This window comes from Lissotriton vulgaris, chromosome 12 (genome assembly GCF_964263255.1).
Source record: "Lissotriton vulgaris chromosome 12, aLisVul1.2, whole genome shotgun sequence".
Lineage (NCBI taxonomy): Eukaryota > Metazoa > Chordata > Amphibia > Caudata > Salamandridae > Lissotriton > Lissotriton vulgaris.
Window position 1 is genome coordinate 29,350,420 of NC_141700.1, and position 27,818 is coordinate 29,378,237.

At 45.2% G+C, this 27,818-nt stretch overlaps 1 protein-coding gene across 3 annotated transcripts in view; it reads right to left on the reverse strand.

The window, feature by feature from the left end:
• Positions 1-8,679: 8,679 nt before the first annotated feature.
• Positions 8,680-27,818, reverse strand: part of NCAN (neurocan) — a 400,988-nt gene continuing 381,849 nt past the window's right edge. For 2 of the 3 annotated variants that reach the window (XM_086946853.1, XM_086946852.1), the window contains exons 14-17: positions 23,740-23,822; positions 21,981-22,125; positions 16,983-17,165; positions 8,680-13,711 (exon numbers count right to left, since the gene is read on the reverse strand). In XM_086946853.1, the coding sequence (XP_086802979.1) occupies positions 13,533-13,711; positions 16,983-17,165; positions 21,981-22,125; positions 23,740-23,822 (590 nt within the window). In that variant the 3' untranslated portion in view covers positions 8,680-13,532. Of the gene's footprint in view, positions 13,712-16,971; positions 17,166-21,980; positions 22,126-23,739; positions 23,823-27,818 lie in introns of all 3 variants that reach the window. The other variant, XM_086946854.1, reaches the window with a different exon arrangement.

Consider the following 27,818-nt stretch of genomic DNA (forward strand, 5'->3'; position numbering starts at 1 on the left):
TGATCTAAGACTGTGACATCACTACATAAACATGATCTCACACACTGACATCACTACATAAACATGATCAGACTGTGACATCACTACATAAACATGATCTCAGATTATGACATCACTCTAGCTACCTGGTTTGAAACAGTATCGTCGCTATATACCCGTTCTCACATCGTAACACTGGTGCATGCTCTCACTCTGATTGTGACTACAAAACTTAAACCAGCTCTCACACTGACGTCACTTGAGGAACCCACCAGCCTGTGACATCACTTTATGAACCTCATTCCATATTGTGAAACGGCTTCCGTAAAGTGATCTCAGACTGTGACATCACTGCATGAACATGGTGTCAGACCGTGACATTATACCAGAAACATGATCTCAGGCAATGACGTCACTACATGAAGCTGACCTGAGACTGTGACATCACTACATGACCACAAAAGACTTTATAAGCATGTGAAGAACCTCATAAACATCTAACAAAAAAGGAAACAAGCATTGATATAGCACGCATTGTTTACATTTAAATGAACACGTTGAAGGCCACATTTAAATTTATTATATTTTAGTTCAGGGAAAATTGAACTTGCAGCTAAATTACCCTGTAATCATTTCAATGTATTCTTAAAGCGCGTTCATCAAAACTAATTTCGCAGACCGCCGTGTTGAAGGATAAAGCCTTAGGAGAGCGGATTACAGCGTGGCCAGGCGTGAGCATGAATCCTTCCAAAGGCCCATCACGGCGGCGCTGGGTCCCCCCGATGCTGGCCGGGTCTCAGAGAGGCCTTGGCAGCCATTAATGCCGAAGGGCAGAGCTAGGCTTGTCACAGCGAGCCCCCCTCGAGTGACAATTATTAGACAGCGCCTCGAGCAGTGGCGTAGCTAGGAGGGGCAGTCTGCCCCAGACGGCACTTTTTGGGGGGCGGCGGCGAGGTATGCTTTTTTTTTTTTTATTCATCGTCTGTCGACTCCAGCCCCACCCCTTCTTACCTGCACCGGCCGTCACTGGACATTGAAAACTCAGGGACCGCTCCGGGCGGCAAAAGCTCTTGCTTCGCCACTGGCCTCGAGTCCTCTGCCGCTGGATTACAGCAGAGGGCTCCCGGGAGAGAAATGCGGGTGTGTCTGAGATGGTTTGTTACTAGCAGAGAAGGGCGTGAGGCTGAGTCTACAGCCTTCAGACCGGTCCATCCTACAGAATCTGCAAAAATGGCAAGCAAATGTGAAAATGGAGCACACATGCACGAGCCCCTGCACTTACATGTTATCTATCTATCTATCCATCTATCTATCTTACCAAGTGGCAGTTGCCACTGTGAACGTTATATTTCGGACATTGTTACAAGAGGAAGTTTTTTTTTGGTTTGCTAATAATTTTCGTGCTGTTTGGATAGTTTTATGAAGGTTTGTCAAACAAAAAGGTTTATGAATCTCAGCTTTTGCCAGGAAAGTTTTGGAGTGATCCGTCAAGTGGGGACTGACAGAAAGCGTGCTTTTGTGATTTGACGTAAATCTGTTCAGCAGCTTTAGAGAGATATCTATCAACACGGTACTACTGAGGGAGTACCAAGGTACTACATGACAAATGAGGTATATTAATTGGATGGACATGCGGGACCAAGAGTGGTCTGACCAAGGGCTATGATTGGCTGGCTGCAGCATGAAGAGAAATGTTGCACTGCCGTTTTAGGACTCGGTACCTGTGTGCTGAAAATTTAAATGAAACAACATACAAGGGGAAAGGGTAGTCTGGTCTCAGAGAGCCTCCACCAGGAATCAAAGTGCAAAAACACATATCTTTCATGTATTTGCAGACACGCAGTACTATTGAGAAATCACCGCACGATTACAGTGAGACCAAAAAAAAAAAGAACGCTGGGCGTGTGTCTTTGAAGTGTTGCGTGAAAGTGGTGTGTTGGCCAGTCATGGGGTGTTGCCTGCCTGTGGCCAGGACCACAGGAAACCACAATAGGTTACTGCGGGCTTTCATCTTGACCAAAGTGTGACTACAGATGAGACCCCTCCCGGGCACCTAATTTCTGCCTAACACCACAGTGTAGTGTTTTTTCAATTATGTGTCCGTAAGTATACAGACACCACCTAACACTACAACACACCTTAGAGCGTGTGTTGGAAATTAACATTCACGTGGCGTGATGTTTGCCACTCACACACTATTCAAGCGGTCCTGATGAAAGCCCACATGTTTTTTCTGGGCTGAAACATGTAGACCATTATTCGACAACTAGGAGTAAATCCCTCCATCAGTTGTGCCATTTGTTTTTAACTGTATCCTGGGCTGCCACTAATAAATACATTAGGCAAGGATTCCCAGAGATATTTTTAATTTACACTACATCACACAAATACACCACACCCGCTCCGCTGTAATCAGGGATTGTAGCACAACTGGGGGGCATTCAACCACAAGGTTGGAACCCCAATGATGAAGCATGATGCCAACTAGGTTGGTGTGTGAGGGGTCGTTTAAGAAAACCATATGGTCCCCTGACTTTGCTTATCGCAACAGTGAGTCTTTCCAGTGGGTTCGTACACATGGTTTTGCTAATTTGTGCCAAACTCCTCACCGCTCATGGCTGAGGGCCATGTGCTGCAGAGTTTGGCCACCTGCTGGGGTGGGGTGGAATGCCCGCGGAGGGCTGGGAGCAGGGTCTGGCTGCAGGTCGAAAGGGTGTACATTGTGGGAGTCGCCACAGGTAGGTATGTTAATAAAATCTTACTACACCTTTAAAAAACGACCCTAGAAATTCAATGAAAAAAACAAAAGGTTAAAGTGATGTTATAGTTAGGTGAAAATGTCAGTTAAAATACTATTTTAAACAAAACAAAAACACTGAAAATACCCAGTTATATTTAATTGAAGGAACTATAATGTGTCGAGTTCCAATGCACTACTTTTGACTTAAATCAGACTTCTAAATCGAGATTCTCTTCAGTGTTTGGTGGTTTTAGACACCGAGCAAGTCATCATCCACGCACTCAATCACTCGCATCTATTTAGCCACCAATCTGTTCAGTTTTTTTCTTACCCCAAAAACAAAACCAGAATAAAACACGCAAAACAAACTCAACAACACAATCAAGATAAATTAAAATAAGTGTAGAAAAAAGAAGCGTCATGCCTCCTGACCATGGCCGGCATATGCTGAAATAACAAATCGAATTAAAGATAGCAACGGTTGGCCATCTTGCGATAGTATAGCACAATCGTCCCTGCTTGCACGTCAGGCGAGGAATAAATAATGCATAGAAGTCGGTTCAGCATAATTATAAGTTGTAGGTTTTTCCACATCCATATTTTCTGTGTGTGGGAAAACTTTCCCTAATTTTCCAAGATAGTAAATCCAGCTGAAAAATTTGCATAAGAATGTCTGCGGTCGCAGTCAAACCTTAGTTCTGTTTTTATTTTTCTGTTAGCAATTACCTTTCCTTCCCCTAATTTAAATATAGAGATGACAAAAGCGTTAACCCCTTTACATCCCACTCAGCAACTTTTTAAAAATACTTAAATATCAAAAACGACTGAATAGATTTACACCAAACTAAACAAAAAAAACACTCTTTCTAAGTAAAGTTCTACTTTCATTACAGGCTGATTTAAATTTGTTCAGCCGTTTGAGCCATGGGCACATTCATAAAGAAAAACCAGTAAAGTAAAATAAAAAACCAACCTGCAAAGACCAGTACAATAATAAATTACATATACATTACACTAAATCATCAGAAAACAAGTAACATAATATATTGATACATTACTAAAACACTGCACGAAAACCTAAACCAACACACTATTAAAAAAATCATATAATTACTCAATCTAAATGTACTACAAACCCACAAACAACATTATAACTAACCTCTAGAACCCCCTTCATACCACCTCCACTCAAAACCCTAAAAAAATAAAAGAAAACGAATACAGACTTACCTGTTCCGATGAACAAGAGTACCTTCCGCCAGAAAAGAGATGAAAAATGAGTCAAAAGGACTACAGCATGGAAGGTAGCAGTACAAAAATGACAGCTAAATAAAACAAAAAAAGACTATCTCCCCTAGAAATGAATTAGAATATAAGTAAAAATGAACAACAGCACCTTCCCGCCAGAAAAGAGATGAAAAATGAGTCAAAAGGACTACAGCATGGAAGGTAGCGGTAAAAAAATGACAGCTAAATAAAACAAAAAAGTCTATCTCCCCTAGAAATGAATTAGAATATAAGTAAAAAAAATTCAAATATTTTGAAAATTGTAATACATTATGAAACATGTTAAAATGTTGTTCAAATATGTAAAACACTGTAGGGAATACATTTAATATTAGAATAAAAAAATACAATCATTTAATATGTACTGAAAATACTTATGTAAAAATTATGTCGAGAATATGTGTATGAAATAACTGAATTTATGTTAAAAAAAATGTTAAACGAGAAAAAAACAAAAGAAATCCACCACCCCTATCCCCAAGACCCCTCCTGCATTCCCTCCACCACCCTTTGTTTGTGGTTGCCGCCACCGATAATGCCAAACCCCTAATGCCTTAATGATACTACTTTCAATATTACGATCAATCCATAATGTGACTCTTCTGCCAGAAAACCGCTGCTGGAATTGGAAGATTTCACACATAGGGCTGACGAACGTTTGTACGCATACATACAGGTGTCTGTCCCTGTGGCCGGCTCAGTGACCTGCCTTTCTGGGCCATGTGCTGCACTTCTTACCCTGAGACAAAACCAGTAGGCCTTCCTGAGAGCATCCTCAAGGGACCGAGCGCAGGCCTCAATGCAGTAGCCTTGCACGCTTGGCGGAGGGATACTGCTAACGAGTCCCTGCGGCCTGCGGAAGACAGTGTTAGGTTACCGGGGTTATCCGGAAGCGAACAAAGACTGTGCAGCGACCACAAGGCCCAGAGAGGGTGTTTGTGCCTGTGTGAGTTTTGTATATATAATTTTAGCTCCCGCGCGGCACAGCGTGGCCTGTGCCATCACATTGGCCTCCACTGGATGAAAGGAGGATATTTACGGTCAGAATCTGGCAAGGTATCCTGGCAGGCGCCACGCGCCACATGGCACTGGCTTGCAAGCTCTCAATTGGGTCCTGGGGAAGGCAAATCAGCAACTCGGTCAAGTGGCCTGGAGCGCGCAGAGAGGCTTCTTTTTGCATTTATTTTGAATATAACCGGTATCAGTTCTGCAATACAATGAGGGGCATTCATCCTCCCCCGCCTCTTCCCTCTGAGCAAATATCCTGAATATTTGACACGGTTACGTCTGTCAATTTGCGTCTATTGTATGTATGTAAAAAACATATTATTTCCCCCTCATTCTGAGAGCTGGGAAGGCTTCAGGGTAAAGTAGTTACTTCTTGGGCAAGCATGACTGTTCAAGGGCAGTGCTAACCGGTGGGGGGTTGGGGCGGTGGGGGAAGGGTGGGCTGGCAGTTTGGGGACTAAAGTTGCAAATCTAGAAACAAATATCACTTTATTCAAGGAGGTGCTGTGGACTCAGAACCACGAACAGCGTAATAACAATAGAAGTAAGCCCGGGAGGACTTTGTAGGATAATGTACTCTTCACTTTGAGACAGACGGCCGAGTACTGCACATAAAATAGATCCATGCCTAGGGAGATACAACAAGAAATTAAACAAAGGTAAAAAGGGTTTCACTACGAAAGAATTGCAGCCTAATGTTATTAAAAGTGGGGTTTTCGCCACTAATAATGTTCTACCGGCAGATATCAAATTTTAAATATTTTGCTACAAAAATTTTGTAGCCAGAATATTGACTAGCAAAATATTATGAAGATAGATATAGTTACTATATTCTCTCTCGATATATATATATATATATATATATATATATATATATATATATATATATATCACACACAAATCAAGCTCAAGGCACGTAGATGTGCAATAAAGATCAATAAATCTATTTACTTACCTTCACGATACTTTGTCAGTCGACAACCATATGGATCGGGCGATGAGGGTCAAACTACTCTGAGAAGTAGGATTGGAACCGAAGTAGTGACTGCGCACACAATGAGTAGATCTCATCCAACATGAGTGACACCAAGTTGGGAGACTCCGCCCCATGAGTGGATTCACCAAATGAGTGAGGCTGCGCTCCAAGAAGAGAGAGTTAGAAACGAGAGAGGACTCTTCCAAGGAACGAAGGTCACACCTAAGTGAGACCGTTCACCAAGGTCTGAGACTCGCACCCTATTAGTGAGACCCTACTACATCTCCTCTGCTGTCCCTGGACACTTACAAGCTTAGTAATGTAAATCAATTACTTTTATGGGCATTAGAAATATTTGAAGGAAGGGCCACTGTTGTATGGGTCAGGGACGGCGCTATCAATAGTGCAACAGGTGGAGCGGCATTGGAGCCCAGGGGTCATGGTTTTTTGTTGTTTGATAGTAGCAAACCAGCAGACGAGGGGCAGTCTTCCTTATTCGCGTCAGGGTCCATGGCAGCCTGTCTGTGCCACTAGCATGGTCCTTGCACAAGAGTCTGTATCCCCTAGGGCGAGTTGAATTGATTTCACTAATAGGTTAATTATTGGAAACAAATCAACAGACTAAGCACAACTTCGCCTATACCAACATTGAAAAGATTTTTAGAACTTGTCTAATTTGGTATCATTTGAAAAGATAGCGAGGTTTTAAAAATACAGATTCAAAAAATTTTAAAACAGGTTTTTAAGTGCAAAAACCTTCAAAAATCTGTTTAGAGGGAGAACTTTAATTCACTTTTTGTCATGAAAATTCTTTTGCATAAACTACTTCCTTGTGGTATACTCCGCTGGCAAGTAAAGTTACGAGTCCACATACTGCAACGTAACAAGCTTGTAAACTTTGCGCAGCCCTGCTGGCGGAGTTTACTTTTTGTACAGTTGTAGCTGCACCACGAGAGGTGCACAACAGGCACCTATGTAAGTCACACTAGGCTACCAAATCCCGACTCACTGGGCATGTTGGTAGTTATGATGAACCTGTTGGGATTTGCTGGTCATAAAGAGACGAAATGGCTTATAGACATTGCTGCTAGAAGCAGAGGTGTGGGGGACACTGACCCCCCCTAAAATACAAACATGCAAGAGTCAGGAGGGTGAACGAGCAATAAAGATGCCTTTACATTTTGGTTTTATCTTATCATATTTGCTTCGTGGTCAAAGAGTGTGTCTTCTGACACATTTCTGCTTCTTCTTTTAACACATAGACTGGTGTGTACTTTTCTTTTTTCTGACTGCAAAGTTAGATGATTTTGTAAAGTAAACAATCTGACAATCTTGCTGGGGTACAGGGAGTGTGAAAGGAAGGGCTGTAGGATGTCAGTTTGTTTCCAACACAACAACATTTAACTACCTGTAAATGAATGAATTGTACAAATATTTCAAAATATAGCAGTTTGGATCTCACAAATGAAGCACGTTTTTTGCAAATTTGAAGGATACCGGAAACAAAGATTTTTATAGAATCCAGAACACATTAACACACTTTACTTGGGGAGGTGCAAATAATATATATTTTCTGAAACATGATTTGCATACATTTTAGTTACTGTGCACTATTGTTCTATCAGTAAAACTGCATGTCAGCGTGAATTCTGTTGTCATTTAATTGGTAAATGCCGACTTTACATGACCGTGAACTGTCACACCACGAGTTAGTGATATATTTTCAACAGCATGCTCCAAATTGCACTATAAGGTACATATTAGAACTCGCACCACTCACCTGTAGAATGGGCTTGGCTCATTTGCTACACTTTTACCCTGTGTGAGGCCTAAGTTTTTCACAGTCTCTCTGACTTGAGTGATGTAAGACTGATGCCAGCGAAGCCCACTTAGAAAATTGTTCCAGCATCCAAATTCAATTTCCGCAATTGAAGACATGCCTCCAGTAGTAAAACCATCTCAGGTTTTGATAAAATCTTTTTTCAAAAAAAAAAAAAAAGAAAATTGTTCCAGCATCAATGGGTCCAGTACCAGGATCTGACTATATGTGGTGTTAGGAGGAAAGATGGATTTTTTTTTCACAAGAAGATCTTTAATCACGCTTGAATTTTATTATTTGAGGCAGAAGGAAAAGAAAAGCAGTAAGGGACGAGGGCAAGTCAGGATGTTCATACATAATTCATTTAGAAATTAAACCCCCAGGGATGCAATAAAACAGACAAGCCACCTATTAAAAAAGTTTATTAAAATGCCCAGCAGTACAGGAACGCAGAGTGGTTCTTCGTCCACACAACAGTTTTACAGAACACTGCAAATTATTGAAAACGGCAGAAATATCAGCGTGGAAATGCACGTTCACACAAAAAACCAACAACAGAACAAACCCCGCCCCAACCCGCCCGCCACCCACCCATTCCCTCTGGAAAATTGAAAAAGAATCTAACTTAGTAGCAGAAATCCCCTCTACTGACCCTCTTTTCTCTCCTCCCCCCACCTCAATACCTGGAATAAACAGGGAGAGAAATAAAGGTGTGATTTATTGAAGGGACCTAGCAGGGCTTCCCAGACAAAGCCATTAGTTACCAGAACAAATGAGGGGATAAAACAAAATGTGAACTCAAGTCTGGTGTACACGCCTTGTAACCTCCCCCACCCCCCCCCCCCCCCCCCACCCCCCCCCACCAGGGAAATCAAAGTATGGCCTAGACAATATTTCAATCAGATGCTGTTCATTATCACATATTCGTAAAAGGGAATATTTATCTTCCATCCCAAATGTATCATTTATGGTTCTTTTTTTTTACCACACACTGTTCAAAATATAGGATGTTATTATGCACAAAAGTTCTAGGTGCGTGGCCCTGCTCCTGTATAAACGTCTTCAGAGAGACACACTATTACAGATTGACTGTCTGCTTTTGCTGGACACCACCTATAAGTTATATCATGAGCTCTCAATGACAATTTGTGTTTTCTTGTGCGTAGCAGACAACTCACTAGTAATGTATACCTAGTGCTCAAGGTATTACTTCCGGTTTCCTTCTGCATGCTATCTGTTCGATCACGTGTGGGTCATATTCTAGGCTCTACTACTACTTCCTGTTTTGCTCTGCATGCCATGAATGAGATCACCTAAAGGTCACATTCTGTGCTCAAAGTATTACTTCCTGGTTTGCAGTGCATGCCATCTGCAAAATCCCTTGTAGATTATACCCTGTGCTCTAAGTACTACTTCCTGCTTTGCTTTTCATGCAGTGTCTGGCATCAGTGTGGAAGCACGTTCTGTTCTTACTTCCGGTTTGTCTCCACTTGCCCATGTGTGACCTCTTGTAGGTCATATCCTGTGTTCACCTTATTACTTCCTGTTTTGCTACACATATTCTTGTAGCTCAAGTCCTGTGTTCTGAGTATTAATCTCTGGTTGGCACTTTGTGCCATGTATGTGATATTTTGTGAAGCACTTCCTGTGATTTCACTACTACTTCCTGTTTGGCTCTGCGTGCCTTGAAGGAGATCACTTCTTGTAAATGCCTAGAAACATTATTCAGACCCTTTTGTAAATCAGTAAAGAGCAGCTTACAGAGACTTTGCGCGTGCAACAAATATGGCAGATGAACATTTAAGAAAGTGCCGCACAATTTCAGAGGTGGGACAAAGTCTGCATTTTACCTCTTTGGATTCAGGGTTGAAATCTCACTACTAGTAAGTAAACAGGGAGTACTGGGAAGACCCCTACAAAAGATGAAGGCATACCCACACAGCTCTTGAAGATTGATGCTGTCGGGATGGGCGAGCGGCGATTTCTGTGTCGGTGCCTCTTACATTCTCATGCTACTTCATGGCACTTCCCCAAGTGGAGCCAATGGAGCGTCTAGGAAGGGTGCTTTGGTAACACCCCTCAGTTGACACTTGGAGGAGACCAACTTGGAACTTCTAGCACACAACCCTCTGCCAGGCTTGGATTACCTATCGAAGCAGCGGCTTCCCCATCAACTGCCCACACAACCTCCTGCGCGTCCCTGGAAACTCAGGGTGATCTTGGACTTCTGTCGAATCCATGGGGGAAAGGTTGGGGAAACTTATGGGGTGTTTAGACTGCAGTTAAACTCCACTGATTGTATGGAGTTGTGCTCTAGACACTCCTGTCTCTTTACAGATAGACAGAGTTACCCAATACGAAGAGGTCAGGCTGAGGTCACAGATCCTAACTGGGCTCAAGACTCCTCTCTGTGGAAGTGACCTTCCCCCCACGGCCTACTCTGAATTTCAGGAAATACTTGGAAGTGTGCACTTTCCAGAATGCCAAAGCCTAGTTTACTTGGCAGCCACTGTGCATGGTTAGCTGTTATTTCACTCCCTTCATATTACCCTAGTGCTCTGAAGTGTCAGAGAACCCGTGTGGGCACTCAACAAAAATTATAATTAAATAAACAAACAAACACATAAATAAATACATTATTAAATAAATAAATAAAAAATACATTCATTTCCTTCACTGATCGTCAGCCACCAATCACATTTTGGTAATGTGGGTTCTAGGCTGCAATCGCTGAGGGCGAGGGCTGCATTTAAAGCTGGAATGCACAGGTACCTAATGACCTCTGCCCAAGGTTAGCTGCTCTTGCACTCCCTTGAAGTTACCCCTGCACCATAGCGCCCTGAAGTGTCAGAGAAACTCTGTGGGTACTTTACAAAAACTATAAATAAATAAATAAAATGGATAAATACATAATTAAACAAATTTCCTTCATGGGCTGTTAGCAGCCTTCCAGATGTTGGTAACGTGCGTTCTAGGCTCCAACCACGATGGACCAAGGAGGCATTTAAAGTGTGGCTCTGCCAATGAGCACCCCAGAAAGACAAGCCACCGCCTTCCGCCATGAGTGTAGGGAATAGACGTGACGCACTCAAGATAGCCTTCACTGTGTTACAGGTTCAGAGTTCTCCTGCTCTGTTCGAGTGCCTCTCTCCACCCTCTGTGCTGAGCAATGCTCATTCAGCAACGCTCACAGGTCTAGAGACCTATAGTTTATAGAGAACCCGCCCAACTTCTGTAGACCCCTGGGTCGGACGACTCTCTCCCAGGGGTTCTATGGAAGTTCACTGGATCTTTTCTTCAGTGATACAACATGTCTACGCTACACACAAACTCACTAGGGTTCCTTGCTTAAGTAGCGCCAACTCCTCTGACCCGTTTTGCAGTGTTACGCTTTGTCCTGGTTGGAAAAACACCTTGGAATGGGAGAGCTGTTCATTTTGTGCCAGGAGATGCCTTCTGGCATCTGGATAGTGTAGCTCAGGAGAGGTCCCTCAGCAATACTATTTCTGTCTACACATAATATAACTGAGTGTGCCACATACAGAGTTGCTGCTAAGTTGTTTCCCCCACATGACAATGAATTCTGAAAGGAAAACCAGGAGTCCTGGTGACACGAGTCGCATGGTCAGGTTTGAGATTAGCACCCACTGTTTTGGTTTATTCAGACTGGAAGGTTATCAGTGACGTCAACACCTCCAGTAGATACCCGTAGTTGCTAGATACTATTCTGAATTGCGGCATCTTGTCTCCGCGTCCCTAGGAGTTGGAACCAGAAGACACCACAGGGGCACATGTTCTTTCCTTTTACTCTTAACTCTAGCTAGACTGCAGGAACAGGTCAGGCAGTGTGTGATGTGACTCCATGTCCCCAATGAACAATGCTCCAAACCTCTGCTTTTCTTTTTCATGTCTGTGAGTTTCACTGCACCAATCAAAGTGAACCAGCACTACAGTTCCCACAATGCATTGTGTTGTTAAACTGAACCGTGGAGGACTGGGTCCCTGGTGACATGAATTAATCTTGTTACCTCAACAATGTGGCATCTTCACGCCCCTCCATAAACATTTCACAGCACACAGGATATTGGATTTTACCCAACTCTACAGAATGGAACCCGATTCATGGTGGCTAGAGTACGCGCTGAATGTGCAATCTGCTTACTGGCCAGAAGGAGTCACTGTAGAATATATCAAGGCTGTACATAATAGGACTTCCTAGTTTTTTAAGAGGGCCCAATCTACCCACCTGCACTTAACCCTGCTGCTCGCCCACCTCTTGGCTACAGAGAAATAATCTGGGCTGCTGGATCTCCATTTCCCAACCACAGAGGTGGATGGTACGTGCCAACGGGAAGCCTGTGGATGGTCACAAGTAAGCAATTAGAATAATAAAGGCGAGCTGACTGCCAGAAATGTAGACTTGATAAAACAGCAACCCACATTGGATTCCTCAAGCTCTTGTCCCAATTGGTGGTCAAGGCCCTACAGGAGTGTTTCTTCTTGGGGAAAGGAAGCCTCTTCTTCACCTACAATGGAATGATGTTGGCTCTGGGTGTCAACGTGCGGCTCAACAACTCTTGGCCAACCAAGCCATTCCGGGGCCACTGCAAATGAAGCAAACATTAGAGCTTCCACTGCATCGGAATGGCACTGAATGGCTTGGTGGGAAGGGATTGTGGTTTTGGGGGTCACTGCTTTAATGATGAATCCAAGGCAGTGAGGCCTTCAACAATGGAAAACAAAAGAGGACAACACTCTGCGATTGGATCTTATGGAAGAACCATACGGCCTAGATACTAACAAACCCTGCGGCAGTAGCGGTGTTGTAAGAGTCTGTCAATATCATCCCTGACCTGCCGTTGATTCCAGAGGGACGCAGCAGCTGTTACACCCCTCGGCGCACATACCGATGTGATGTCCCATTGCCATTGTTAGGTTATGTCCAACATAATGTATTATGGATCTCAGGAAATTATCAAATAATAAGATAAACAAAAATACCTTGCAGTCCAAAAGCACCAACATGTTTACAGAAAGTAACAATGTAACATGCATCCTACAGAGAGTTTTGTCGGCACCTGTTCTCACCGAGTGGCGCGCGACCAAGGTCAGGCAGAAAAGCAGCAGGACAGCTCAGGGCCAGGCAGGAATCGAAAGATGGTCGTGGTGCTGATGCGCCCTAGTTCTGACTCCTTTGCTGTCACCCCCACTTCACACGTGAAATTGTCCACAGTGCCTTGCACGACCCAGTAATTACTGGAAGTGGCGTACGCTGGGAAATACTCAGGCACGGCATTATGGTGGGAGGGAAGAAGATGTCCTTAATGTTGGTTTGGTCAACATGGCCACTTTGGTCAGGAAAGTGGGGCAGAGAGAGAGAGGGCAAGAGTGCGCCTGTGAGTTGGGAGAGGAGGTAGGAGAAGAGACGTAGAGGGGGGGAATATTTCGGGGATTTTTCCAAATGGCGACTGAAAAACAATTGTCAGAACACACAGAATGTTACCGCTGCTGACGTGAACATTTGACGCAGCCTCCGTCGGTGCAGGAGGCATGTGGAGTCTTCTTAAATCTCATGACCAAGCCAGACACAGAATGGAAGGCATCCACAAGAAAAGGGACTGTATCCAGCTCCGCCCACTGACGTTCACCTCTCACTCCTCGCCTTCCTTCTCTGAGAGGCCCACGGGCAGCCACGCCCTTGTGCTCCTCCCACCAAGGCGTTATTAGGCTTGCGCTTCAACCACTGGGACTATCGCATGGTGATGGCGGTGTTTCCTCCGCTCTTTGCGGGACTGGTGCTTGTTGTGCTTGTGGTTATGCCGGCGGTGGCGCGTGTGCTTCTGGTGATGGTGGTTACGGCGGTGGTGGTGGTTCCGTCGCGTCCGGTGGGATCTTCTTTCGGCTGAATGAGAGTGAAACAAAACACACAATCAAGAACTGTACAAAACACTGTGAGGGACGTGTGCTGGTACTGTGACACAAACAAGCAAGACAATAGAATCTACAACACAACACTGAAATGACAGATTTGAGGCTTGAGAGTCCAACTGTTGACACTGTGTCCCACAAACTTGGACATGATGACCCCTGACCTACAAACTAGCAATTGCAGGCCCTGGCACAAACACAGAAAAAGGCTGTCAGGTTCCCCTGGTACACAGTGAGTTCATGGTCTACAAACTGGGAAACAATGTGAACTATAAACTTAGAAACACATATTCTGTGACCAAACACTTTCGACAACTGATCTTGTCACCTAAAAACTGTGACCTAAAACTAAGGAGCAGTGAGCATCATTTATATAAGGCAAGCCATGGATCACACGAGAGAAAGGTGGGGAACAGGGACCATGTGGCCTGAAAACTGATGTGGTGATGACCTTTCACATACAAATCTGACACCAAACTTGTGACTCACAAAACCTATGTCCATTAGATCTAAAAACTGGTATGTATACATCATGTGACATGGAACCAATGTACTGAAGGCCCTGTGACAAACGCCTTGCAAACTACACACTGTAAACTGATGACTGTGTGGCCTACAAGTGAAACAATGGGAGTGAGATCAAAAGGATGGACACCAAAGGCTGCCCTGGTGACCTTCACACTTTGGACCAATGACCTTGAACCTAACACTGTGACCTGATGACCTTGTGATGTACAACATGTTACCCAATTACCTTCTGGCTAACAAGTTTTGAACAGATGAACCGGTCATCCCGAAAGCGGGACCCACAGGTCATGTGACCTACAAACTGGTAAACGTTGACTCTGTGGCCTACAAACTGTGAACCATCGACCCCGTGACCTACAGAAAGGGACCTGATGAGGCGTTGACCTACTAACAATTGATAATTGTGAGATTCATGAAATCTCTTCCAATGACTCCATGGCCTAAAAACTGGACATCAAAGACCCTTCAACCTAGAAATGTAAACAAATGACGCTGTGACTTCCTAATTGTGAACCAAGGGCCGTATGACCAACGAATTGTGAAATGATGACCCAGGGACTGACCGACCACCTCTAACCCTTGACCTTGACCTCTATCAATTCTGAACTGATGACCCTAAGATTTAAGCAAGTGGGACCTGGTGAATAGAAGACCTGTAAACTGAACCGATGACCCTGTGACCTAAAAACCAGAGACCTTAACACGTATGAACGTGAACCAGTGACCGTACGACCCTCGCACTCCGAACCAATGACTCTATGACTTAAAAACTGGGGGCCAGGCCCATTCTGACCCACAGCTGTGAACCAACGTCCATGTTGCCTAGAAATGGGAAATGATAACGCTGCGTGTCTTCTCCCAGGCAGCCAATCACAAGCCAGCTGCTGCAAACAATTGTTATTTTTTTCACTATAGTTTCCATTTCTCAAGTGCAGGGGGGCAATCCATACATTCACATCAGTGGGAAAGCCAGTGTGTTGACGGCCCAAAGGGGGTTTTATAGGGCTTACCATTCTAAGGTGAGTACTGAGAGGGGTGATGATGCTCACATGACCTTGTGAATTATCTTCTTCCAATAATCAAAATTGTCATTCTTCGTACAGATTAGCCCTAAATCTACCAAACCGCTTAGATACTCATTATAAAAAACCTATGGACGTTCAAAAAGAGTCATAACATCGTTTTCCAAACATCTTTTCCATAAATTACTGTTCAAAAATATATTTTACAATAACATTGTTTATTTGAGTAGAATATTATTTTGCCCAAAACATCTTTCTGAAAATCTAGGCCTTCTCTTAACATGTATGAAACGATACACTCACTTACTCATTTTCTCTCTCTCTCATATATATATATATATATATATATATATATACATACTCGCAACTTGCCTCGTCGCAGGGGGAGCGCGTTGGAGCTGGTGCCAGCACCGGGACCAAGGGAGGATCCCGTAATTATATCAACACAAAAGTTCAACAATTGATGGCACTCCACTCGGGAAATCTTTAAACAGCATTTATTTTAGGCTGCGAAGACCTACGCGTTTCGAACGTTACGTTCTTGATCACGGTAACATTTTTAACAATAAGTCCCTTTTCACTTTTGCTTTATGTACACATTGCTGCACCTAATGCATTGTGGGCATTGTAGTTAAATTCACATCATTCAACTAAAACAACATTTCCTAACAAATTTGTTAACATGTATGGAATTGACAAGGATTTACATAAATCAAAGGCGTTTTTCTCATTGTTCATTGGACTAAGTGCCCTTTTAATGCCATGCAACAATGAGAAAAACGCCTTTGATTTATGTAAATCCTTGTCAATTCCATACATGTTAACAAATTTGTTAGGAAATGTTGTTTTAGTTGAATGATGTGAATTTAACTACAATGCCCACAATGCATTAGGTGCAGCAATGTGTACATAAAGCAAAAGTGAAAAGGGACTTATTGTTGAAAATGTTACCGTGATCAAGAACGTAACGTTCGAAACGCGTAGGTCTTCGCAGCCTAAAATAAATGCTGTTTAAAGATTTCCCGAGTGGAGTGCCATCAATTGTTGAACTTTTGTGTTGATATATATATATATATATATATATATATATATATATATATATATATATATATATATATATATGTGTGTGTGTGTGTGTGTGTGTGTGTACTCTTACCCCTTTAAATTGATCTATTTATATTCAATATCCATTTGTCGATCCAAAACCTTTACACGCCCCTCCGTAAAATCTAACTTTTGAAACTGTTGCCAAACTATAAATAACCATTTTTAAGCTGCATTTACTTTTGTGCCATTGAATGTAATTATTATTTTGGTCCAAGATGTTATGAGAAAACAATGTTATAGTAAAAGATGTTTTGAAAAATAATATTTGCAAAATATGTTTTGGAAACAATTTTATCACAAGCTACCCCTAACTAGGTAGCATTAAACTGTAGTGAGGTTTCCCCAGGTGTCACCACTTCCAAGATGGCCGCACCCCTAACCTTGATCACAGAAGGCATAGTCATGACCTGTGAAAGTCCCTGGCTTTTGATGATGCACACAAAATGATACCTCAAAATCTACATGCACATGAGGACTGGTGTACACCAATACCTGGCGGAGTTTTGTCTGGACAATACATAAAAGGTTCTTATACGGGGAGAGACAGCTTGTATCCACTACACTAATTTCCCTATACCTGCTACTCACGCTTTACACAGATTATTTTCGGCCGGTCCCATCTGCCGTCTCGGTGACACTTGATGGTCGGGATGTGTCTCTGGTTGTAACCGGACTCGCACTGGTATCGGACAGCCGAGTGGATGCTGTACTGTGGCTTTCTCTTGCCCATGGGGATGGCGTTCGGGACCTCTGGCGGGGGCCCACACAGGACTGCAGAAGAAGGGGGAGAAATGGCAGCCATTACGACACTAGGTGGAAACACGTGAACCTCAACTTGCATCGCGATGGACTCAAGACATGCAGAGAGACACGTGACCCGATGTGCTGGACTGGAAAGAAACAGGAGGATTTCAGAGTATATTTTACAAAGGCCATGACTCTGCAAGGAGGAAGGTTCTGGTCAAAATGGAGGAATCAGGAGAGGAAAATACTGTGTGCCGAGGGAGTGTGCAGGTGCGAAGAAAGTGATCCCCATAGAGTCGGCCTAAGTCTTTCTGTACTCAAGTATCTAGAAAGCATTATGATGCCAGGGCTTCATCCAGGCTGTTCCCAACTCGTCATGCCCTTTGAGATCCTGAGCGTTTAAGAAAAGTTGTTTTTTTGCCTCTCCCTGGTATATATTCTTCCCCTTTTATTGTTAATCTTAATTGATTATCTTAACCTTGCACAGAAAAAGTGGGCTCGGAGGTGCACTTCACACTTTGCGTCCAATCAGTTACCCCCCTGAATGTCCCCTGAGCACAGACAAGCTTCTTCCAGGTGAGGAGTTCGCTGGTTCCTAGACTGTTCCTCAGGTGTTGACGTCGGGAGCGCTCTCTGTTGACAGTGGCCCCATAACACGTCTAACACCATCGGCTAATCCAGGGACCAGTAGCTAACATCACTTTGCACCCTGGGATTTTAGTGCAACTTTGTTCTCGTCTTGGTCTACTAATCCCTGACACCCTGAATAAGAGCTTGGATGGTAGATTACCCATGGATAAGAGTAGGATTCTCTAGAGTATAAGGTCTAGGGGTGGAGGGGTGTTTGTCTCCTCAACCGCCATGTTCGGCTCTGGGTGTGGAGCTGGATGGACTGAATGGTGTCTCTTTGCTTCAATATTGATTCTCCTGAACCCACCTCTGCTCTCAGGGATGGCAAGCTGCCCTACACTAGCTCCAAAATGTGATAGCCTTCTTTCTAAGTGACTCGGAGTTTCCGGTTTGGATGGAAATGGGTGTTTCTGCCCAATATGAGGATTCTGTGAGCAGTTTAAATCCCGGCATCGGTGCTAGACTCAACATCATGTGATTTTGGATAAATTATTCTTCCTGTGCCTAAAATATGAGTACAATGTATTTGTTTAATCCCCATTTTGAAGCACATGATTATGTATTAATGTCCGCTCTGTTGGTTCACAGCTACATTTGTGCTATATCAATTCGTACTGTAATTTTACATACAATATTACTAGGCCGCATGGACTTGGGTGTCTCCAAGGACACACATGATCCTCATCAAACGTTGTGTAGTTTGTCTGAATATGGTGTATTAAGGGGGAATTTCCTGAGGTAATCAGTCCAGTAACTCTGAATATTTCACCAGTAAGTTCACGTTCAGTAGGAGGTCTCTCATAAAACAAAGTAATTCTGCATTGCAAACCTACCAACAGTTTCGGTATCATAAATGTCTGATGCGCTTAGTGCCTCAGAGTCCAGCATTTTTAAGGGAAAAAACAATCTTGCAGGCAGCGGAATGCAAAGAAGAGCACAGCTATGGGGGTGCAATTCATACCTCACATTGTCAAATTGAGAACCCTAAAGCGAAAGAGCTCAGAAATCAGAGGGGGGGGGGGGGGGGGCAGAGGGTTTGGCATTAATTTTCAATATTAATAGGATGACCTGAAATCGTGAATTCAGCACAGAAAGTTCTCATTTCCATGATTAATAAAATATGTATATTGAATAAGGTTATAAGAGCACCTAGTGTTTCTGTGCGGAGAGGTGGGTCAGTTTTGGAAATGTGAAAATATTTTACACTAGAAATGTTTCGGGACTTTGCAATTTTTAAAATGTACAACATTTTTGGATTTAAATTCTCTTCTGTGAAAATATTTCAGCGCAATGTGCAATATTTTTCATTCTAATCAAACCCTGCCAAGATGAAAAACATACATGCAGACTTCTTCTCTTGAAGTTTACCCGTGGCAGAGTTATTTCTGTGCACAATGCCCACTGTGTACAGATTTTTTTTAAGCCAATATACATTTTGTTTAATGTATTGTTGTTATATGCGCTGTTGCAATAGTGGGAGAAATACAACCTTTGTATCATTCTGTAAAACTCCAGGAAATAAATGATTTAAAAAAATCTCTCAATATCACAAACCTGAGTTTATGGCAGTGTCACCTGTCATGCAGGCCTGCGGTGCGCCGCATGGGTCCAGCGCGGGGCACAGGGCACCAGTGCTCACCACAAGAACCTCTCCATCTGACACGGTGTGTTACTGATGGGCACATGCAGTGGCTCTCGCTGGAGCCTGCCAGACCCGCTGGGGGTTCAGAGTGCACTAAGATGGCATTAATAAAACAGCAGGGAGCTAATCTAACTCTCAGGCATGGGGACAAGCACTTAATAATTTTTAATTGGAGCCTGGTGAGAGAAATTAAAGTTTGAGGGGACGAGAGTGGCTGGGGAGGGAGGGGTGAGAGAGAAATGAGAAGGGTGAAAAGAGTAGACGTGAGAGGAGGGGAGAAGCTGCTGCGAGAGGAAAGGGGGGACTGGGTATGGAGAGAATAGAGGGAAGAGAGCAGGGTAGCTTCCATTGGTGCAGCAGGTGCAGTGGCACCGGGACTCAGAGATTAATGCTGTATTTCACAGTTAAAACAGCGCCTGGCGTTGGGGCAATGTCCTTCCTTGCACCAGGGCCCATTAAACACTGGCTACGAGGAACGGACAGGTTAAGAGACCTGATAACCTGCCCATGCAATAATTTATCAGCCCAGTCCGACAGCCACCTTTTTTTTCTTTTGCCATTTTTATAAGGAGCAGAAAGCCAGATATATTATACCACTTTCAACGCGGCATGGTTTGAAGCAGTGCCGCGTCGCCCTGTTCTATCTTTAAGAAGCTTTATGATCCTTTTGTAGGTTTCTGTGTAGCCTCATTTCTTAGGGCTTGTAAGTGTAGGAGATATTTATTAGAATTGGAAAGATATGTTAACCCTTAGCCTTGAACCCATTTGTCTCTTTGAACATGATACTATGACACTTTGGGGTTTGCACATTACCTCTGCTCATTTTCTGGCATTTTAAACTGTTAGTTCTTAATAACTTATTTAAATGTTTCTTTTTTTTTAAACCTATGTATCTATGAGGGAACTGGGAACCCGCAGCCCAGCATCTACCTTTGTATTATGTTACTTGCACAAATAATCGCCATTGAATTGCGTAATTTGCACAGTCCAATCTTACACCCCCCCCCCTCTTTTGGGGTTTGAACTTGTACATTGCTCTTTTTTCTCCGATTTTAAATTGTTAGTTTAACTTATAAGTATTTGTATTGCACTGAGACGAATGACACTGTTTTATCGTTTTTAAAATGTATACTTTGATGATCTATGCCTTCAAATTAGATCAAATAAAGTTATTGAAATGAAATGAGTCAACGCGGAGGAGGAAACAGCGGACGGAAGGGGGGGCCGGAGGGCAGAAGGGGGGGCCGGAGGGCGGAAGGGGGGGCCGGAGGACGGAAGGGGGGCCGGAGGGCGGAAGGGGGGGCGGAGGGCGGAAGGGGGGCCGGAGGGCGGAAGGGGGGGCTGGAGGACGGAAGGGGGGCCCGGAGGGCGGAAGGGGGGCCGGAAGGCGGAAGTGGGGGCCGGAGGACGGAAGGGGGGGCCGGAGGGCGGAAGGTGGGGCCGGAGGGCGGAAGGTGGGGCCGGAGGACGGAAGGGGGGGCCGGAGGGCGGAAGGGGGGGCCGGAGGGCGGAAGGGGGGGCCGGAGGACGGAAGGGGGGCCGGAGGGCGGAAGGGGGGCTGGAGGACGGAAGGGTGGGCCGGAGGGTGGAAGGGGGGGCCGGAGGGTGGAAGGGGGGCCGGAGGGCGGAAGGGGAGGCCGGAGGGCGGAAGGGGGGGCAGCCGGAGGGCGGAAGGGGGGCGGCCGGAGGACGGAAGGGGGGGCCGGAGGGCGGAAGGGGGGCCGGAGGACGGAAGGGGGGCTGAGGGGGGAAGGGGGGCCAGAGGGCGGTCCTTGGTGGGAGGGTGGAGTAGGGAGAGGCAGTGGCGTAATGTTAAATTAGGGGCCCCCCTGCAGAATGTGATCAGGCACCCCCGAGTTTACATATCTAACAGATATTCATTTCCCTGGGGCTGAATGAAGCCCCCTGGAGCATTGGGGAACCCCTGACCCGAAGGGGCTGCAGGGGTCTGTGTTATGCCCCAGGAAAGGGTAAAGCAGAGAGCAAGAAGAGGAACACATGAACGGACACAGATGTAGATACTTACATGCACGTGCAAGCATACACACACATGTATTTGAGCAGACACGCAGTCACATACGTAGGTGAAAATATGCCAACCCACATGCACACACAGACATGCGCACACAAGTGAACACGCACACACACATACAAATGCTCACAGGCATACACTCCGACCCAGACACAAACATGCAAATGCAGACACACAGAGGCACAGACACACTTCCACACATAGACGTGCACAAAAGCATGCACACACACTGGAACACGCACACCCAACAATTGCGTGTTGCGCACACACACAACATGAATAAGGCACACAGAGATGGCACAAGTGCATACATGCCAACAGACACGATTCAAACAGGAGACTCACGCCTTCTGAAGCAAAAAATTGATTTCTTTTAGCTGTCTCCCACCTAAAATTGCCTCTGCTTCAATAGAGAAAATATATTCCCCTAATTTGTTTTCCAAAATCCCTCACTTTTGAGTTCTAAAAGTGTAGCATGTATGTTATGTGAGTACAGATACTGACGTACACACACATTTTGCATGAGCAGGGGACTCACCTGTTGATTTTTTGCAGATGTAGGGCAGGTTGTAGTTGCAGGGAACGTCATTCCACATCCCACTGTCCCGAGAGACCATCACGACACAGTTCTCCCCACCCGCAAAGAAGTTGTCGGGCTGGTTCACTCTCCAGTTCTCGTATTGCTTAGAACCCAAAGACAGGTGGGAATCAGACACTGCTCAGACCTCACGAGGGTCACAGTTTATTTATTTACTTTCGAGATTTATAGAGCGCGCAAATACCCAAGGGCCTCTCGGCGCTACACATCTACCTATGAACACAACAGAACCCTTCCTTGTGTGTGTGGAAATTGAGGGACCCGGACCACATGGAAAACAAAGGTACCTGATTAATGTTCCTTGGCCTACCACTGTATTGAAGTAGCGAGGGCCACTAGAATTACGCAGCAGGAGAGGGCCAAACTATGCGGCAAGGCGGAATACATTTTGTGGCAAGAATAGCCAAATATGCTGCATAACGGGACACATTTTGTGATAGTAATACTTGCTTATTTTATAATTTATTATACCTGGTAATACTGTCTGGGCAAATATTTCACCTTTTTAATGCCAGTTTAACACCCAAATACAGCAATAGACAATTGAAAGATGACCAGGACTAGGACTAGGAGTAGGACTTTACACTGTGCGGGAACACTTGTCGCCATGCTTTCAGTAACTTTTGATCTGTTTGAGCTAGAAACACTTTTGTTTAAATCTGCTGGTTATGCAGCAGATAATGGATTATGTGGCAAATGCGGAAAATTCAAAATTATGTGACAAAGGCAGCAGCTGCAGAATCGCATAATTCCAGTGGCCCTGGAAGTAGCCAAACTTCATCCCTCCCTCACTCTCTGTACACATATAAGAAATGAAGTATGGGGAAGTGCACTACACTGCCCAAGGTTACACAATCTGTCCATGCAGAATTGAGAACTGCCCTCGTCAACGTGTTCAAGAGTATCACGCCTGGCTTTTTAGGTCTTGCCTACCAAACAGCTTTGGTTGTCTGGTTGCAAAAGACCACTTCTGTGCTACTCCTAAAACTTGAAGTGGGCTTAAAGCATTTCCATTGATTTCCACTCCTTTAGCACTTCTTCCCCACTACCTTTATTTGTATTTCTCCCCATTGCTCTCCAACCCCTCACGGTCCTTTTAGTATTTATTTTCGAAAGTTTTACATTTCTTGGCAAGCCTGGCAGGACCCTTTTGCCACTGAGCTTCCCTGCTTGCACAAATGCAATTTAGAGTGACGGAAAATGTATCTTTTATATCTACGATGCCAAGGGACACCCGCCATCTTGAATAGGTAAATAAAGAAAATGGCACCCATGTATTTAAGTAGGCATGCACATTTATGGTGATGCATGCTCATATGCCATCACACATGCACGCTCTTACAGAATTACATGGGCACCAACAGTGTCATGAAGCATACATTGCATCATGGTGCACTTTTTCTTTTTTTTTGCCGATGCTATAGGATATCGCCAAAAAGATTCAGCAAAGACAATAGGTCCCAAACGCCAGAACTATTGGCTTTGCCAATGCTTGTCTTTATTGGAGCACAGGAAATACAAAAAAACTTGACATGGTTTCAAAATGCACAATGTTGACCCTGAAAGTGCCTTGACAGACCCACTGTTGGGCTGGGTTCAGAGGCTGAAACTCCACCCCCAAAGTATGGTCCTGTGAAGGAATTTTTGCCATTTATCAAACTACAACTACCCCCACCCCTCCCCCCGGTCTGTGACTCACCACAAGGGTGTTGTCCGTCCACTGGAAATCCTTGTCCACGATCCGGTCATTGAGTCCGATCCAAGTGTTGTCCAAGCCAAACGCTGGGGAGAAACGTACAAGATGCTTGAAACAGTGGGAAGGCCCAAACTTTGAACAACTCACTTTAAAGTCAAATTTGGTGCCACTGGTGGACTCTTCCTGGACTTTATCGTTCCCAACCCACACAGAGTTCACTGGATCCATCTTTATTAACTACCCACATTGACCAGTCCTGTGATAACATAACTCTATGTCACAAGGGTACGTCACTTCCAGTTTCAGGCTCTTTTAACTTAACAGAGCAGTTTAATTGAACCAATGGACTATCAGACTGGGAAACAGTGATGTGTAAAAGGGAAGTCCTGGGGTGAATACGTTGTATCCTCTTCAACAAGTCTGGCTTGAGCTCTCAGAGCACGTGGGTGCAGACATCCAAGTCTCAGTGAATGGAAAGCCGCCCAGTCACTAAGTGGACGTGGTGCAATAAGCACAAACGATACTACAGAACACATTGCCACGAGGCCAGGGATAGCCAATGGTACGTGGTTTTCTTGAATATTATATGGGGCGCCCAGGATGAGAATGTTAGGTGGTCATCAGGGCACAGAAGAGACGGGCATCACATCTTCGTCTTTCGGGCTATTCTAGGCAGTCGCTCTCTTTTTGTCACTGTTAAAAAACGAAACGACTAAATAAAAAACAAAAGCGAGACTTATAAACCAGGTTGGAGGTTAATATCTTAAATCCTTATAGCTGTTTGGCAAAAAGGCTTCCATATGTCTCCTGTTAGGTCAGAAATTGTTTGATAAAGCACAAGCTGGATGTGGAGTGAGTAAGGGGGTCAGGCCTACAAATCTCATTTTAATTAAGAGCGCCACCATTAAGGACTTTTAACGAGTGTCGGGACAGGGACGCTGCTGCCGCAGTCACCGTACGACCTCCTTCTGGGTATTCAAGGCGCGAACACGAAATACTTCACCGGCGACAGTTTTGACAATGAAGAAGAAAATGGCTCTTTCATGGGACACGCGGGCTTTGGCACGCTACGGTCTCCGGCGTGCCGGCTCAGCACATTTGGCGTGACGGATGGGAGCGCGGGCCGGCTGCAGCGGCTGCACGGCTCACATTATTAAGAGTTATGAGTATTACTGACGGGCTTTGCAACACTGGCGAAGAGTTTCTGCCATCCCCAAAAATCTATCTAGAAAGGGAAGGAGATTGAAGGGAAGACTGTTTAATAGGAGCAGAGAGGAAAGTTGGGAGCAAAAGAGACCACAACAAATATTATTAACGACAAGCAAGATCTCAGGGGAATATTCTCCGTACATTCAAAGAAACGGTCTGTAGATGTCTGCAGAGTGCCTTTGCAACTTCAACTGTTGGCAGACATTTTGTTTATTAAGTGTTTTTGTGTGGCTGCGTCCGTTTCCGGTGCTTACAAGTCTTGCCACCGGAAGCGGAAGTCTGTCAGAAGCCATTCAGCTCAGAGCTGAACCTCAAGAGCGCATGGAGATAAACAACATGAGGAGAACAAAGAGGAGAGGAGAGGAGAGGAGAGGAGAGGAGAGGAAAGGAGAGGAGAGGAGAGGAGGGGAGGGGATAGGAGAGGAGGGGAGAGGAGAGGAAGGGAGAGGAGAGGAGAGGAGAGGAGAGGAGGGGAGGGGAGAGGAGAGGAGAGGAGGGGAGGGGAGAGGAGAGGAGAGGAGGAGAGGAGAGGAAAGTAGGGGAGAGGAGGGGAGGGGAGAGTAGGGGAGAGGAGGGGAGAGGAGGGGAGGGGAGGAGAGGGGAGGGGAGGAGAGGAGAGGAAAGTAGGGGAGAGGAGGGGAGGGGAGGAGAGGAGAGGAAAGTAGGAGAGAGGAGGGGAGGGGAGGGGAGAGGAGGGGAGAGGAGGGGAGGGGAGGAGAAGAGAGGAAAGTAGGGGAGAGGAGGGGAGGGGAGAGTAGGGGAGAGGCGGGGAGGGGAGGGGAGGGGAGAGGAGAGCAGAGGAGGGGAGGGGAGGGGAGGGGGGTTAGGGGAGGGGAGAGGAGAGGAGAGTAGGAGGTTGGCAGGGATGAGGCAGAGGCCTCTGCTTAATTTGTATTACATCAATTGCTGCTGCCCAAAGTTTGACTCAGAAGCCACAGTTGGCACTCCAAATATCAGGTGGCCAAACTACGAAGGATAGGTAGTCCTGATTGCACCTCATGCCTCACTCATCCACCACCAGAGGCTCTCTGCCCTTTTATCTCACTCTTCTGGCTTCTTTATCAGCACTGCTTTCTCCCTTTCCACTGTTTTCTCGTCTTTCTCTTGAGCTTTCTTTCCCCTTATCTCTCACTTGGTGAAAAGTCTGTTGAGGACACATAAGTGCCGTTCCCAAAAACATGAGAGCCAATAAGCCACACCACAACCACCGGCTCAAATTAAGCACTGGAACGAACACTGCTTCAGTACACTGGGGCAAGACTCATTCCCTGAAGCACGGTCTCACTCACTGGGTGTGAGTCTCACTTCTTGCAGCGGGGTCCCACCAGTGGTTTGTAACACTCATTTACTAACAGTCAGCTGGATTTAGATTTTTTACGGGGGGCGTAAACTCAACCCAGAGGTATCAGAGCGCTTTACATGAGCACCAGTTGCATTACAGACGGACACATTTTGTTGGGCACAGGGGAGATTAAGTGATTTGCCCAGAATCACAGGATGTTGAGCTTTCCTGCCGAGACATGAACCCAGTTCCCCAGCTAAGAGGTCGACCTCTCTAGCCGCTCGGCCACTTCCTCTCCCCGCGAGCCGCACACCTTGGTGCAACGCACAGCTTCTTTCCTTGGGTGTGAACCTTGGGGTCCAGTCTCTTGAACTGGGTCTGAATCTCACCCGTGGAGCGCTCTCTGCCTCAATGGCTCATCATTTGTATATCTTGCTTCCTGCAGCAAAGCCTCACTCATTTGGAGTGACTCCCACTCCTTGCTGCACGATCTCACTCGCACTGGGTGCATGTCTCACACACTGGCGCACAGTCTCTTTCACTGGAGAGACGGCTCAGGGCTTGGATCCGAGTTGCTGTCACCGGTGTGACTTTCAATGTCGGCCATCGAGTGTGAATTTTATATCTTTGTGCACAATCTCACTCATTGGATGTGAGTCACACACCTTGATCGCATTAGGTGTGAGGCTGGTGCATGGCTCACCCATCTGGTGAGCACCTCACTCTCTGGAAGGCAGTCTCTTACTGTGGGGACCTCATTTCTTGTAAACAGTCTCATTTTTGGACCATCTCAGAGTTCTGTTTGACTTTACCAGAGCCACGCCCAGGGATTCTGGTCCCAAACTCCTCAAATCTCACACAAGGGGATTCCTGAGGCTGACATCTCAGACAGAGCTTTGCCTAAAGTGCAGGTGGATAACACTTTACATGTCAAGTACGACTGAGGCAAGATCGGGGCAGGCTCTCAATAGACACTTCTGCGAGTCTGGATCAATGCGAAAAGATGATGGTTCTGCTCAGAAAATATTCTAATCCTGTCTTCTGCCAGGGTCCTGCCTCAGGGGTGAAAACTCCTAATCAGAGAGAGAACAGGAGTGGAGGAATGGAAAGAGGTGTAGGGGGACCCATGAGGGTTTTGGGGGGCAAAAGGAGTACTTGCAGTGTGTTACTCAAAAAGTGGTACTTTTTAGCAGGACTGCGCGGGCTTAATTCCTTCAAGCACTTAATGCAGCTTTCCACTGTTATTCCCCAATTGTCATTGTTTCTGCACATCTTAGAATTAACAGATGAACCTGAATGCGGTGGCGGGCGGAACCCGGGGCGCGCGGGCGCTGATGGGGCCGGTGGCTCTGTAGCGACAACCGCCGCCGTGGTCGGTGGCACCCCACAGGACTCCTCAGGTGAAGCTGTTTAATTACCAGAACACTGGAATAAGGGCCTGTGATTAAACCTCAAACAATGAGCGAATTAGGGTTAATTAAGAAACCGCTCAAGCAGGGCCCCTATTTCACAGCACACCGCCTTATTGAGGCCTCAGAGAAGCAATCATTTTTATTAAACTTCAGAAGCCTGGTGCACCAAAATCACAGTC